A 14398-nucleotide genomic window follows, 5' to 3' on the forward strand; every position below is an offset into this window, starting at 1 on the left:
TGTCTGTGGCCATGTCAGATTTTACTCTAGCTACTCACATAGGTTACATGTTTTCAGTCAATACTGAGGCCTAAGAGACCAGCCCTGGGGATTCTTTTCCACCTCTGGCTTTTGTCATCTGGGCCATGACACACATCCCATTTCCCTGGCACATGCAGTGAGAAGCAAGTGGCCGGCCTGACCCAAAGGGCAGAAGAGGCTCGGGGCTTGACTTACAATTCTCGGCTTGAAGGGCGGCTTGATCTTCTTCTGCTCCAGGAGCACCCAGTCGATCTCCTTGAAAAAAGGGTGCTGCTTGATGGCATCCTCGCCGTTCTGTGCAGCCACACAGCCCAGGCGCTTGTGGGGGTTCTTGGTCATGAACTATGGGATGAGGACACAGAAAAGAATCACCCACGAGTGACAGATGGAAAGTCAGCTCGACTGTGGTGCCAATCTCCTCCCAAGCCTACTTTGGTACTGTGAAGGGCGTAACTTCTTAGGGAACGTGCGATGATTTACCCAGGTGTAGCAAGTGCCAGCCACCATTCCAACCACAGCAGAGGTGTCATAGGTTACATGTTTTCAGTTCACTTAATCTATCTTTATCCCTTTATCCAATCAGCTCTGGTTCACAAGGGAGATATAGTTGAGGCACAGAGAGGTTAATTAACTGTGCCACAGTCACATAGCTAGCAAGGGACTTAATTGAGATTAAGATGTCAGGCTCTTAATGACTCCCAGATCCCCCTCAGACCCTCAAGCTGTCACTATCTGACAAACTCCTTTACAGTGACAGGGCGAATCCACTGGGGTGAGGAAAGACAGTTACGCATGAGTAGGTAAATGTCAAACATCCCTCCTGGCCCTCTCCTCTTCCTGGACCTGGCCCCTCTTCACTTTTACAACCACACTGGTGTGCTTTGTACTTTTTGGTGGTGTCTTGTGAACCTCTTATCCCCAAGGGATTTCATTAAATGAGTCAGTGGTGATGTCCACTGTCTTGCATTGATAGCAGTATAACTTCAACTGAAACGCTACCAGGTGGGAATATTTCTGACAGCCAATCCAAATACAGGTGTGCACACATTGTGCATGTGTACACGTGTGTGTATATTGTGCATATATTATGTATACATTCGAGACAAAGTGGTACATTTCACAGGGTGAAAGCGACACATCTCTATCTAAACAAAGAAACCAGACAGGACAAAAAACATCCTAAAGGGATAAGTCTATAATGGTTGAGTTTCAGGATTCATCAGCAAGGGAGATTTCTGGGGCAGGGACAGCCTCCTACTATTCCTGGCCTGATGTGCTGGGGCATGGGCTAAATGTTGGGGGAGGGGGGTGCCCTGGGGCACTCAGATTGGAATGGAAGCAATGTCTTTCCTTTTCCTAATTTTTCCAACAGCAAGATCACTCCTGCTCCAGCACCTTGAGGGCCCACAGCACACATTTCTGCCTGCCTCATGAGACCTTTGCCATTGAAAGCCTGTCTCTCTCTGAGCCTTGGTCACCTTAATCCCTTGGGCTGCATGCCCCTCTCCAGTGCCAATGGTTCTCTAAGCACCAGTCATAATGCTGCCTCCTCTGAGAAGCTCCCCCCGATCCTCCCCCTTGGTTGATACGCTGGACCCAATGTTTGTTTATACACATTATAATTTATCTTAATATTTCTTTTGCTTGGTAAGCTCTCAGTCTAGTGTGTCCAGCACGTGGCTTGATGTCTGCCTCTTCTGTGCACTTAGTAAACTGCAGTGACTGAGCCTGGGCCTGAGGATGACACGCTGAAGAAGAGAGGATGGCCACTTACTGTTGCATAGGTTGAATACTGTAAAATTCTACAGTGTAATAAGCCTTCTCTAGAATTTAGTGCCACCTTTACATATGTAGCAGCCCTCAGGGACAGCTTGTGGCCAGACGCAAAGAAAACTTGCCCTGGTTCTAGAATCAAGAGACAATGTGAGGAAGTGGGGTGTCCCAAGGCCAAGGGAGAAGATTCCTGTTCACTTCCTCAGTTCTTCCCACCTCCTTCTTCTAGGGTGGGAGGGGTGGAGCATGTTGGGTAGGGAGGAACATCTTGGGGAGCCTCCCCTGAGCTTCCAAGTCTTCTCACAGACACTAACCCTCTAACACAGCATAGTCTCTGACTTATCACTCTTTCTTGGTAGAAGTTTCTCAATCTTACTGACATTTGGATGACACATTTAGCTGTGGGGACTGTCTTGTGCGTTGCAGGGTGTTTGGCAATCTCTTGGCTTCTACCCTTTGCATGCCAGTAGCAATGCTCCCTGGGGCCAAGTTATGTCAATGCAAACCTCTGGAGACTTTGTCGAATGAGTGTGTCTAGGGGAAGAGGAGGCAAAATCTCCCCTAGTGAAGATCTGCCACTCTTGAGTTTTGAGAAATGAGAAATGAAAGGGCTCAGCTGCCAGCTCCACAGGGAACACAGGAAGGCAGTCGAGCTGGTATCAGGGTCCAGGCAGTGACCACCTCGTCTGGACGTGGCTTCCTGGCTTCTCCAGTGCTACAGGCTGTTCCTGGGTGCCAGATAGGGCTCGGAGAAGTGAAGTGGCAGAAAGTTCTTGTCTCCACCCCTGAAAATCACCCAGGAGCCCCAGAAGTCTGTGTGGCAGCTGCTTTCATCACAGTTGCAAAGTAGAAGCTCAGGCAAAATAAAGGGGCACCTGTCTGTTGAGATCCCTCAGCCAGAGAAAGCAAGATACATGTAGAGCCTTCTAACATTTGTAAAAAATACCAATCAACATCTGTATGGCTCATATATACCTAAAGAAGTTCTGGAATATATAAAAAATCCATAAAACAGAGTCACCCATAGGCTTGAGGGTGCAGGAAACGGGCAGATAAAAGTGAGGATAGGATGGAGTAATTTTTTATGTATCCCTTTTTACAGTTTTTCATCTTTTAAAGATCATGTGAACTAAGTGTAGTATAATAGTCTTGTAATCTCTGTACTTGGGAAGTTGAGGCAAGATGATCACTATGAGTTTGTGGTCAGCATGGGCTACATAGCAAATTCAGTGTGAAAATTAGGGTGACTCAATCCCCTGAAGGCAGATTCCTTGCTGCTGAACAGTGCAAGAGCCCTCCTGAGCCAAGACTTAGCTTTCCTGGAGGAAAATCAACGTGGAGGCGCTGCAGAGTGTTAGGACACAGGCCACTTTAGAAGCCAAGAGCCTAACCTGACTATCCTTCCCAGGATCACGTTTGTCTCATTTCTGCACTGTGCTCTGTGATGAGAAATGGGAGATGGCAGAGATGCTCTTTGGTCTCCTAAAGCATGCCAGAGTAAGGGAGGTGGAAAAGGCTCCAGTAACTCCACCAAACAGTCAATTCATTGAGATCGGGATGGGTTATGGTTTAGGTCTAAAATGACCCCCAAGTCTCATGTGTTCAGAGGTGGAGCTTTTGAAGGTGACTGGATCATGGGGTGCTATAATCATCATCGGGTCAATCCAGTGATGGGTGCATAGCTGAATGTGCTGTCAGAAGGTGGGGCATGGTTGCCAGTAGGTCACTAGGGGCCTGATCTGAAGGGTGTAATCTTGTCCCAGGTTTCATTCTTCTTTCCCTGCTTCCTTGCTGCCATAGGTTGGGCAGCAGTCCTCTGCCATGTTCCTCTGCCATGCCCTGCCTTGAAAAGGGCAGATGATCTGAACCTGGATGGCCATGGACTTACCCCATGGAAACTGTGAGCCAAAAATAAGCCTCTCCTCCTTTATGTAGAGAGTGTTTATCAGGGACTTGGTCTGGCCCTGACCTCCTAAAATGACTTATGGCAAAGGCTTAAGTAAAGAGGCAAGTGGTATGGTTTGGGGGATCCAGGAAGGTCAGAACTCTAGGAGTAAAGTCTACAAGTTTTCCAGGTCACGGTATTTATTAGATTTCCATAGGTTGCGTGGTACAGGAAGTGGAGGGTACCAATGCCCACAAAAAAAGTTAGAATAAAAGCAATAAATTTTGCTAATTAAGAGAACTGCCTTTCTCTAGGTTGACATTTACAGCAGGAGTCAAATAACTGCTGCTGTAGTCTTTATCTTATAAAGTAGAATCAGAGCCAGGTCCTCAGCTTTGCCTCTTTTTGCCCTTTCAGGTGTCACAGATCTCAACCATGACTGGTGGCATGGAGAGATTCATTTATTGCACACCAGCTGCCATTCTCCAAGCAAGTTGCCTAGGCCTGGGACAGACTCATAAGTAAACATAGAAAGCCAATTGATTAATTTTAAATCCTGCACAGAGCTGCTTTATCGTGGTCTCTATCAGGTGTTGGGTATTTTTTCCCCAGGACAGGGAAATAGCTAATGCAGGATGAGTGACACAAGAGAAACCCAGCAATCTGTGCACCTGTAATAGGGAGGTGTCCCTCTGGGGCAAGGAAGTTCCTAATGATTGTACAAGACAGCAACCTGGAGCTGGTACTGGAAGGAGGCATTGGGAGGACCAGGTAGAGGGGAAGGCAAAGAGCATCAGGGTCAGGGAAGAACCTCTGCACGGTGAGCACCGCTGGCCCAGCCAATAAAGGGTCACTGAGTGGTAGATGGGGCCTGAGTGAGACTGTGGACCACACTGAAAATATGAGTCTTTCTCTGACCACAGTGTACAGCTGTGCTGAGTTTTAAAAAGGGGCAGAAGGTAGGGGATGCACAAAGTGTAGAGATGACAAGAAGGCAAGGGGGACCCTTGGAGATCTGTGGTTCTCCAAAGGAGAGGTAGGAGAGGCTCATGTGGCATGGTGGTAGCAGGAAGATGGAGAAAGGCAATCAGAAAGGAATATTTTAGGAGAGGATGGACTCTGTGATTGATGTGGAGGGAGAAGATGAGGTCAAGGGGTGCACCCACATTCCCTTGTGCAGCCAGTGGGTGGGGTGGGGAGAGTTACTGGACCTAGGAGCATGGAAGTGATCTGGGAGCTTTGGAGCAGATGAGGAGCAGATTATGCACTCAGTTTGGGGCTGTAGTGGATGTAGGGGTCTCTGGACAGTGAGGTGGAGTTATCTGGCTGAGATACATACCCCTACACTGCAGGGCTGACACTGAGAGCAGGCGAGAGTGCCAGGCTGGAGGGAGCATAGGGATGGAGGGTATGGGGCAGAGGTGGAGGGTACAGGGCTCAGTCCTGGGGAAGAGTGAGATCATGACTAGTTTGTCCATTTAGGGACCATATAGGCACTAATAAGCAATACCATCAAGGGACCAAGAAAGGCAAGAGTCAAAGATTGGCACCCAAGGTGCCCTCGCCCTCTGAGAGGCTTGCTTTGGCTCCATACTCCTTTTGATTCAACTGGTCATAATCATTTGCCATACAGGAGATTTTACACACAGGTCTAGGTCCAGGTTTCCTTTTGGAAGTCAGGACTGAGATGATGTCTCCATTGCTACAGGGTAACAGTTGGCTGTACCCAAGAAGTGGACACCCTGAATCAGGTATGGGCTGTCCTTAACACTCTGCCTCCGTGTTGAGGTCACGGGTCCCATCATGTCTCGGTTCCTGGGGGCCGTTAACTGCATCTGTGGTGAAAAGCGCTCAGAGCTGAGCGGCTCTCACCGGGAGCTGCCCCTTGCGTGATTCCGCAAATGCTCAGACGTGCCTGTGCATACCAGGCTCTCGGCCCGCAGGGGTTCCTTATGAAGCAATGCTCCTGCCCTAAGGAGCTGAGTTCTGTGTGCAAGGAAACAGGCAGTAAGCCTGACAGATAACTTACACAGGATGTCAGAAGAGGAAAATGCTCTCAGGGACAACAGTGTAAGGGGGTACCAGGAGGGTGGCAAGTTCTGAGTTTTCAAGGAGGTGGACAGAATAAATCTCTCTGTGAAAGTGCTCCTGAGCCAGCACTTGAAAACATCCACCTGAATGGACAGCAGGAGAAGCAGCATCCAGGGCCAGAGCAGTAAGGACCCAGACTCAGTGGAGCTAGTGAACAGGGGTCCCGGCAGCTTCAGCAGAGCCGGGTGAGGCTGAGGTCAAACAGTGGATGATGCAAAAGAGACAGAAAGTACCCTTGTATCCACATACCTGTACAACAATTTAAAGACTTTTAAACACTTTCATATGATGACTTACATCTATAATAGTGACATAAATTTCTCTGAAAAGCACACATGAATAACTAAATATTGGCTCATGGATCCTGAGTGGACATCTTTTCTGTGATGCTGTCATGGTCATAGGTGGGACCTGTTCTCGCTAATCTTCCTCTCTTCCCTATCCCAGACAGAACCCAGGTGACAGAGGAGGAGGATCCTACTCCCAGTGTAAGCAGCAAAGGGTGTGACACGTGTTGGGTTGGATTTCCCCCTCTGAGATGTGGGAGACAGCTTCAGGAAGTACACACACACTGTCCCTCTCCCCAAGAAGAGTAATTGTCCCAGACCTCGTTCTGAGCGGTACCTCTGAACCCAGCTTGAGCTCCTTCCACTCCACAGCAAGCAGATGCAGAGGAGAAGAGGGAGGAATGTGTGTGTGTCCCAGAGAACAAAGACCCCGGTCAGGGCAGTGACTCACAGCTTTTAGGATGCTGACAGCCTCTTTGCTGAGCCAGACAGGGTAGAGCACGTCATCATGGAGGATGGATTCAAACAGGTCGTCCTCGTTATCGGCCTCAAAGGGGGGCTGCCCAGCCATCATCTCGTACATCAGCACCCCCAGGGCCCACCAGTCCACAGAGGGGCCATACTCCAGCTCCTGGAGGATCTGTTCAGGAAACAGGCAACATCAGGGGCCACCAAAGACATTCCTAGCAACAGCCCTGCCACGAATGCTGTATCTTCATTTCCAACATGCTCCTCCAGGAAGCAGAGACCAATGTTACCTAAGGGGAGGAAGGTTAAGACCAGCACATTCAGTGAGAAGTGAGTTTGGAGACAATTTGTAGGAAGCCAAGTATCACCTCTCCAAAGTAAAAATCGATAGTCTGTTCTTTGGAGGAAACATCTTTGAGTACCAGATGAGGTCTGTGACTTGGATTTAGAGCCACATTTAAAAAAACTGCACATTTTGACACTAAAATCAGGGACAAGGGGACAAGAAGCAGACAGAGAGAGACACATGACAGTGTAACTCTCCCGTCTTACACGCAGCCGCAGTATGCTTGTTCCCTGTCAGAGTGGAAAGGTAACCAGAGTCATAGTTTTCCTTAAATGGTGACAATGTTAAACTGGCCCAAGCCTTGTGCTCCTAGAAAGGAAATTATAGAAGTTTCCCCACCTTTGTGTTCTACCCACCAAGGACTGCTGTGATGTTGTGTATTTTTAGAAATGGGTCCCATGAGTCCCATGAGACTCTGTCATGAACACCTCGTTTACCTGCCTTTTAAAAGTCCCAGACCGCTTTCTCTTCGAGGCCAGCCTCAGTGAATGAATGAATGAATGAATGAATGAATGTTCTCCATACTCTCACAGCCAGAATCACATTATCTCCTTGATTGTCTGATGTGTTTTGTCTTTGTCAGTGGGTACTGGTCCTACAAATACTCTTGTCTTTTTTTTCCTCTGGGCAAATGTACAGAGTCAAAGTTACTTAGGTGACATGCATGCATGACTATTGCCAAATATTCTTATACAGCAATTCCAAAATGCTTAGAACTAAAGACAAAGACTTAGGCAGAAGCTTAAAAGCAGGCACAGTTTAGGAAACTTCTCATTTTGGAGTTGAAAATCTAGGCAAGAAAAAAACAGCCAGCTCTACCTTATTAGGCGCTGGTAAATTCTGTGGTTAATACTTTTGGTCCCTTGGCCCAGTATTTAGTGCACCATGTCTGTTTGGTCAGAGACATGGAATCCACCAGCCAAAAGTCTGCTCGGTTCAAAAACCAAAACTGGTTCCTCCGCCAGTCTTGAACAATCCAGCAGCTACCCTGGTTCATCATGGCTTCCTGGCACCACCAGTTTCTGTCCTTTAAGGTCATGGTCATACCCTATCTCCTTCAGAAAGCTTTGCTAGATATTCCCAGATCTTTCTCCTGTCCTCTGACATCCTAAGACCCTGATCCTAAGGTTTGCAGGCACATCACATATATTACTGAAGTTTAGTTATTTTTTTCACGCCTAGGTATCTCCCTAGGGTACCACTAAAGCCCCAAAGGATAAGGGCTTAGCAGTCTTCTGAGCCCACTGCTGTGCCCAGGTCATCCTGACACAGGTGACAGCCAGCAGTTTTGTACTGCTATGTGTTTCTTACTGACTGTTCTCGCTAATCCCTGGGGGGTACTAGGTGCTAAGGAGCCACCTTCTAGACTCAGGAAGGTGGGACCCTGGGGTCTGTGGCATAATGAGAAGACCTCCAGGAAACCTGTCTTAGCTCAGGCTGATGATGCTATGGAAACCACAGAATGGTCCCCTTCATCCATCCCTGGATCCCTTCCAGAGCCCAGCTGCTTCAGATGACATCTTTTGTAAGATTCCTTTTAAGTCTGGTTCTAATTCTTTGCTTCCTACTTGCCTTGTCAGCAATGGAAATGGTGAAAGGGGCGAATCTTCATATGCCATGAGAGTGTCCCTGGAGTGGCAGCCAACTCTTTGAGTGGGTCAGCGTTGGGGTAGGAGACAGGGGCAGATGTTGGGGCTTGGAGACGCTAGGTGTGGCCCAGGGCTGGCGGCCATTTCCCAGTGAGGAGGGCCTAGTGTGGACAATGGGGAGGGTATTCCAGGGTTCAGCCAAGGGTACAGATGGCAATAGAACTCTTAGGCAGAGCTGATACTTTAGAAGTTGGCTCTGGCTTCAGGGTCAGCCTCTCCTGTTTGAATAGAGGCTTATGCCTCTCGCAGGATTGCCATGTGTAATCTCATTAGATTCTCAATGCAGCATGCCCAGATGGGAAAGGCAAGTACCACGGTTCTAATCAGAAAGATGACAAACCTGAGGCTCAAAAATGTGTCATGACCTCATCAAGGGAATTTGGGGACATTCTGGTCAAGTCTGGCCTTGCTCAAATCATTCTTCTTAGGACCGCTCCTCCTGTCCTATTATATAATCCAACAATGAGGACAATGATCAAGCCAGTGTACGCTGTGGGCCAAGCCCTGTGCTGAGCATGTGAGAGGCCCCCTTTCATGTCTTTTTCCCACTAGTCCTTGTTAAAGGCAGCCATACCTTGCGGTATCAGCTGTTCCTTGCCTGTCAGAAGACCAGGGATGGTTTGCCTTTTTTGGTGTCCTGCCAATTCTTCACACTGGCATGAAGGACAGGGCAGGAAGGAACAGTGACTGGGCCTCCCTATAAACACAGCAGGGCCTCCTTGCATGGAAGCTAGTGGGTGTGTTGTTCATTGTAAAGTGAATGTTTGTCTTGGGCAGGGTCTATAACCACGGCCCCAGGATGTCAACACTCTGACTCTGGCATCAACTCACAAAGGGACAAGCATGGGGCACTCTCCTGACACAAAATGAAGAAAATGAGAAAAGTGAGTCCAAATGGAGTGTCTTCGCTTTCATTTATTTCTTCTTGAAAGCTGAATCTCTAGGGCTCCCACTAAAGGAACAAGCTAACCAGGGAAACAGTCATGTTTCAGATCCGTTAGAAGATAAAAGCTTGTAAAGAGAATTTACGTATTACACTTCACCATCTCTACTCCTAAGCTCTGTTTAGGTCTCCAATGTGTCTTCTGGTTTATGAAGACTCTCAATTGTCTGTCCCTTGCTTTCTGCCTTCATAGCTGTACTTTTGTGGCCTGCCTTTTTCCCGGGACATGTCTGATGAGGACCCTCCTCCAAGGGAACCCTTACTGGGCCAATGATCCTATAACATGAAGCCCACGTTCCTGGATCCTTTATTCTAATCTTATTCATTACTGTAAGCATTAAGAAACCCTATTTATACTATACTATTTACCCTTCATGAAAAGGCCAAGATGTTTTCATCCCTTAGTTTTGGTTATGTTAAAATGTTGCAAGGTCTCATTCATCCACCCATCCATCCATTCAACAAACCATTACTAAGCTGAGAGTATAGCTCAGCGGCATAAGTACCTACTTGGCAAGCTAAAGGTCATGAGTTTGATTCCTGGTACACACACACAAAAAGCATTATTAAGACCCTGATCTGTGAGCGGGATCCTGGGAGTACCCAGATTAGAAACACAGACCCAGTCTTGGAAATATTCAGAGCCCTGGGCTACTGCTCCTCCTTCCTACCCAGGCCCTGTCCTGATTCTCTTTGTGGTTTTTAGGAATCCCATCTGTGCCCTGCTTAGGCCAAAGGAAATATTTACTATTTACGACTAAGTTATCCTCCAGGTATTTCAAGACACCTTCCCTGATCCCTGAGGATACCATATTTTATTATAACATAATAGTTACTTATTCATTTATCTGTTACTTCTCCTAAAACAAAAATTCCTTGAGAAAAGTGGCCTGTACTGGTTTGTGTTTAGCAGGTGCTGATACAATACCCAGTCAAAGGAAATGAAACCTGAATGGACTTTCCACGATGGACAGTGCTTAACAGGCCTGGCACTACCTTCCAGTCTTACATCCATGAAGATCATTTTGATTAAACTGGTACAAAGGAGCATAGCTTAAGTGTAATTCATAGTAGGTATCTCTTGATTTAGTCAAGGTTGACCTGCAAGGTCTCAAGGAAAATGCTTCATGATGAACAGTATATTCAAAGAACTTTCATACAAGGCAACTTATCCATGAGGATACATATGAACATACCTGGGCTCTGTTTATAATGACCTCTTCTTATTTCACCCTGCACGCCCATTATGCAGAATTCCCTCCACACTGGAAATGGCAAATAATTCCTGGTTTCACTCTAGGCAGATTAGGGCTGATAAAACTAATGGTTGCCATTTTCAATGGTGTTTCTTTATTTTGATCATTCATTAGTAAAATCAATGACCCAAGCCCACATCATTACCACATCCTTATGGAGAAACCAGAAACCTTTCACCTTCGTATTTCTCCATCCTGGGACCCATCCTGGTTTTCCAGAACCATCTCTAAGCACCACTAGATGACCCCAGTGCACAAGACTGGAGCCCTGCTTCAACCCTGGCACCAGGAAGAGGTGGGTCTTTTCACATGGTTCTTACCTCGGGAGCTATATAGTCAGGGGTCCCACAGAACGTGGTGGTCGTCACGCCATTCAGAATCCCTTCCTTGCACATCCCAAAGTCAGCCAGTTTGCAGTGGCCTTCTGCATCTAGAAGGATGTTGTCCAGTTTCAAATCCCTGTAAGACAGACCCAGGCCACATAGTTACTGCCTCAATCATCTTGACAGGATCTTTTGAGTTAGAGAGAGGTGTACATCTTCAAGGAAAATCTCCAGAAGAGAAAGCCCTGCAGGAGGCTTGACCTACCTATCCCAAGCCAACCTGAGTCTAGGGGTTCTCTCCCACGCTGTTCAACCCCCAGTGATCAACTCCTAAAGGGACCTCGAGTCTCCTCAGCAAAAGGGAAGTGCTACTACCATGCCAGGAATAAGTCAAGACACCAACAGTTTAATATATTAAAGCCAGTTATTTAGATTCTGCTAGAAGAGAAAAGAGCACCTGATCCTCCCTCCTTTCTTAGTTAACTAGATGAGAGCACCAGGCTGACACATATTATTATCAGGTGTTATAGTCAAAGGTTTCAAGGAGAACAAGTACATACATGACACAGAATTTATATTATTTTAGGATGGTCACCCAGAGTTAAATACAAGAAAGTGCATGAAATCTGTCCACAATATTAAAGACCTAGAAAATTCAGCCAAGGGTCTGAGTCCCATAGCAGCTCCTGCATGTGTCCAGCTAAAGACCTAGAACCTATGACAATGCCTCCAATGAGTCCAACTGGAGGTCTAGAGTCCATGACAAGGACTCATGCAAGTCTGTTTTATGGATCTGCACTGGGAAGGCCCAAAGGTCATCAGTGAAAGCTAGAAAGTCTATGCCAGCAGGGTGAAGAATTTGTGCTAGGAGGTTGAGGGTTCTACACTAGAGCCAAGAAGTGACACTCAGAATAAGGATCAGGGCTCCCCCCAAAAGTACCATAGCCATCCTCAGCAAACCATGAGGCCCTGAGCTTCTCCAATGATCAGAACAATTGAGTACACATCAGGAAGTCAGCGTGACAAGCTTCTCCTGGAAATTAAACAGCAAACATCTTCCCCTCCAGAGCCAGGAAGTGATGCTCAACATAAGGATCAGAGCTTCCCCAAAGCAAATCTCAGCCATTCTCAACAACAAGCTCCCAAGCTCCTCCAATGATAATGACTAAATTCACATGGGGAAGAAGCTCCACAAACTTCTCCAGGAGCACCAACAGCTCCAAACAACAATGCTTAGGAGAACCCATAATGCTCTGCTCTTCCTCTCCATGTCTCTTTTTATACTGGCAATTTTCCTCAGGTGGGCCATCTACACTCAGCACTATGCTGAAATTAATTCAGCTGGTGTTAGATTGACCACAAATTTTTAATCCATAACATTAGGGAAGCAGCTATTATATCCTAAGAATCAGGTGCTTCTTTGCAGGGCATGGACTATGGGTCTTGCAGAGTGTCTGCAGAGATCATGGAAAGCTGGTGCAGGCAATGTGGGCTTCTCAAGGAAAGGTTAGCTGGGGGCTAACCTTTGGATAGATGATGAAGAGGAAATGAGAGGGAGAGGCAGTGCTGCCCCAGTCAGTGTGGCTGCCTTGTGGCCTGTTTCACACTTTGATTCTATGTAAAGTCTTATGCAAAATCTGAGGTTTCAGTTAAGAATTTCCTTATACTCAAGCCCAGAAACCCCAGGCCTTGGCCTGGAGAAAAATCCAGTCTGTCGGGATAGAGATGCCCATCCTGGGCCTCTTTCAGCAGCCACTCTGGGCTGGGAGTGAGGGGAGCGGATCTTGCAAAGAACACCATTCCTCTGCATGTCAGGATCAGGAGGGGTCATGCTCACGAGCTTGTTGGCATGTGGCCTTGAACTCCAGCCACTCCTGGGAACCCTGTCTGAATGCAGAGGTGGGGCAGAGAGCACCTTAGGATCTGCCTGCCTCCATGACCCTGTTTCTGCTTACAGAAAGACTCCTTGAGGAAAAAAAGCACATCAAATGCGCTGCTCTAAGCAAATGGCTGTAAATGGGAAAAAGAATACTGAGGTCAACCACGCCCAGCCCCTGGGGCCAGGTTCCCTGACTCCCGTTCTGACTCTGCTTGTGGCCAAGACTCAAATCTGGCTGAGGATGGGAAAGCAGGGCTAGATGCTCATCGGGGATCCAGGAAGCCTGGGGTTTTGCCACTAGCTGTGGCATGGCTCTGGTAAAGTCACCTTGCTGGGCTGTTCCTTGACCTGTCAAATTGGGATAACACACAGCTTATAGGCTGGCTCAAAGGACTAGCAGGAGAAAGTGTATGAGGCTGACGGCCACTGAGATCTCTCCTTTCACTTCCTTCATGAAGAATCCGAGTGGAGGCAGCTGGGAGTCCTGTCTGCCTACCTGCAAATGTTCCTTCAGTGGTAGGCTGACTCTTGGGCTTGGTTGAGTTACATGCCCCTTTGTGCCCCTAGAATCCAAAATTGCCTTTCCAAAGATCACACAGCAAGCATGGCAATCACAGTGACAATTCTAACTGCAGAAGTAACAAGAACAAAGCTTCTGTATGTGGAAAGCACCTCCTGATGTAAAGCCACATTCTTGTCCTGAATATCATCAGTGAGTTAGCCATGGCACATGCTTGGCTGTTATGCTGACCGTAGGAAGTAAGTAAATGGAAACAGGAAGAGGGTACATAGTTTTTCTCAAGGGACCAGGATCTTGTGCTCTGAAACCAGTGTCTCACCTGTGTCTCACTCCACTGCCTTGTAAAGAGGGGTTGACTCTTCATAGGGGTTGACTCTTACACCACCCCAGCCACCAACCACCAGCCAGCTACCACCCCAACTGGACAAAATGCCCAAGTCTCAGCCCTCGTCACATGCTCTTTCAAAGCCTTACTCTACTTTTTTGCACAAAAGGAGTATATTCTGAAGGTTCTAAGTCAGCTGAGGCTTGTTCTAACTGAGTGTGTGACATGGAGCACCCTGGGACCACCCGGTACGGCTTGCTCTCTGCTCAGGCTACCTGCTCCTTTTAAGGAGGGCAAGGGGAGCTCGAAGCATCATTTCTCCCAACTTTGCACTCCCCTCTGCCCACTCCTGTGCTGGCCCGGGATGTTCACCATCACTTTGTGAAACAGTGAAGCCAGGCATCACTGACCTTTCTTCTTCTGAAGGAAGAAGGCATCCTTGCTGACAGTCCAGTGTTCCTCTCAGTGTGCACATCTGGAAGAGCATGTCTTGTTCTGTAGCAACTACACAGGCTGCTGCCCTCAACTGTGAGGGAGGCCCCCAGGCCATGACACTTCTTCCCACCACACTTCCGCTAATACTTGAAATCTGCCCTCCACTCCCTCCAATTCCCCGTCAACTCAATTCCTCC

General features: G+C 47.6%; 1 protein-coding gene across 2 annotated transcripts in view; it reads right to left on the minus strand.

The window, feature by feature from the left end:
• The window catches only part of Prkce (protein kinase C epsilon), a 463885-nt gene that overhangs the window by 23138 nt on the left and 426349 nt on the right, over positions 1-14398 (minus strand). For both annotated transcript variants that reach the window (XM_003473065.5, XM_063229099.1), the window contains exons 12-14: positions 11040-11178; positions 6509-6697; positions 217-363 (exon numbers count right to left, since the gene is read on the minus strand). In XM_003473065.5, coding sequence (XP_003473113.1) covers positions 217-363; positions 6509-6697; positions 11040-11178 — 475 coding nt within the window. The remainder of the gene's footprint in view (positions 1-216; positions 364-6508; positions 6698-11039; positions 11179-14398) is intronic.

The sequence above is a fragment of the Cavia porcellus genome, unplaced genomic scaffold (genome assembly GCF_034190915.1).
Source record: "Cavia porcellus strain 051 isolate PalLab524CR breed Dunkin Hartley unplaced genomic scaffold, mCavPor4.1 scaffold_1, whole genome shotgun sequence".
Classification (NCBI taxonomy): domain Eukaryota; kingdom Metazoa; phylum Chordata; class Mammalia; order Rodentia; family Caviidae; genus Cavia; species Cavia porcellus.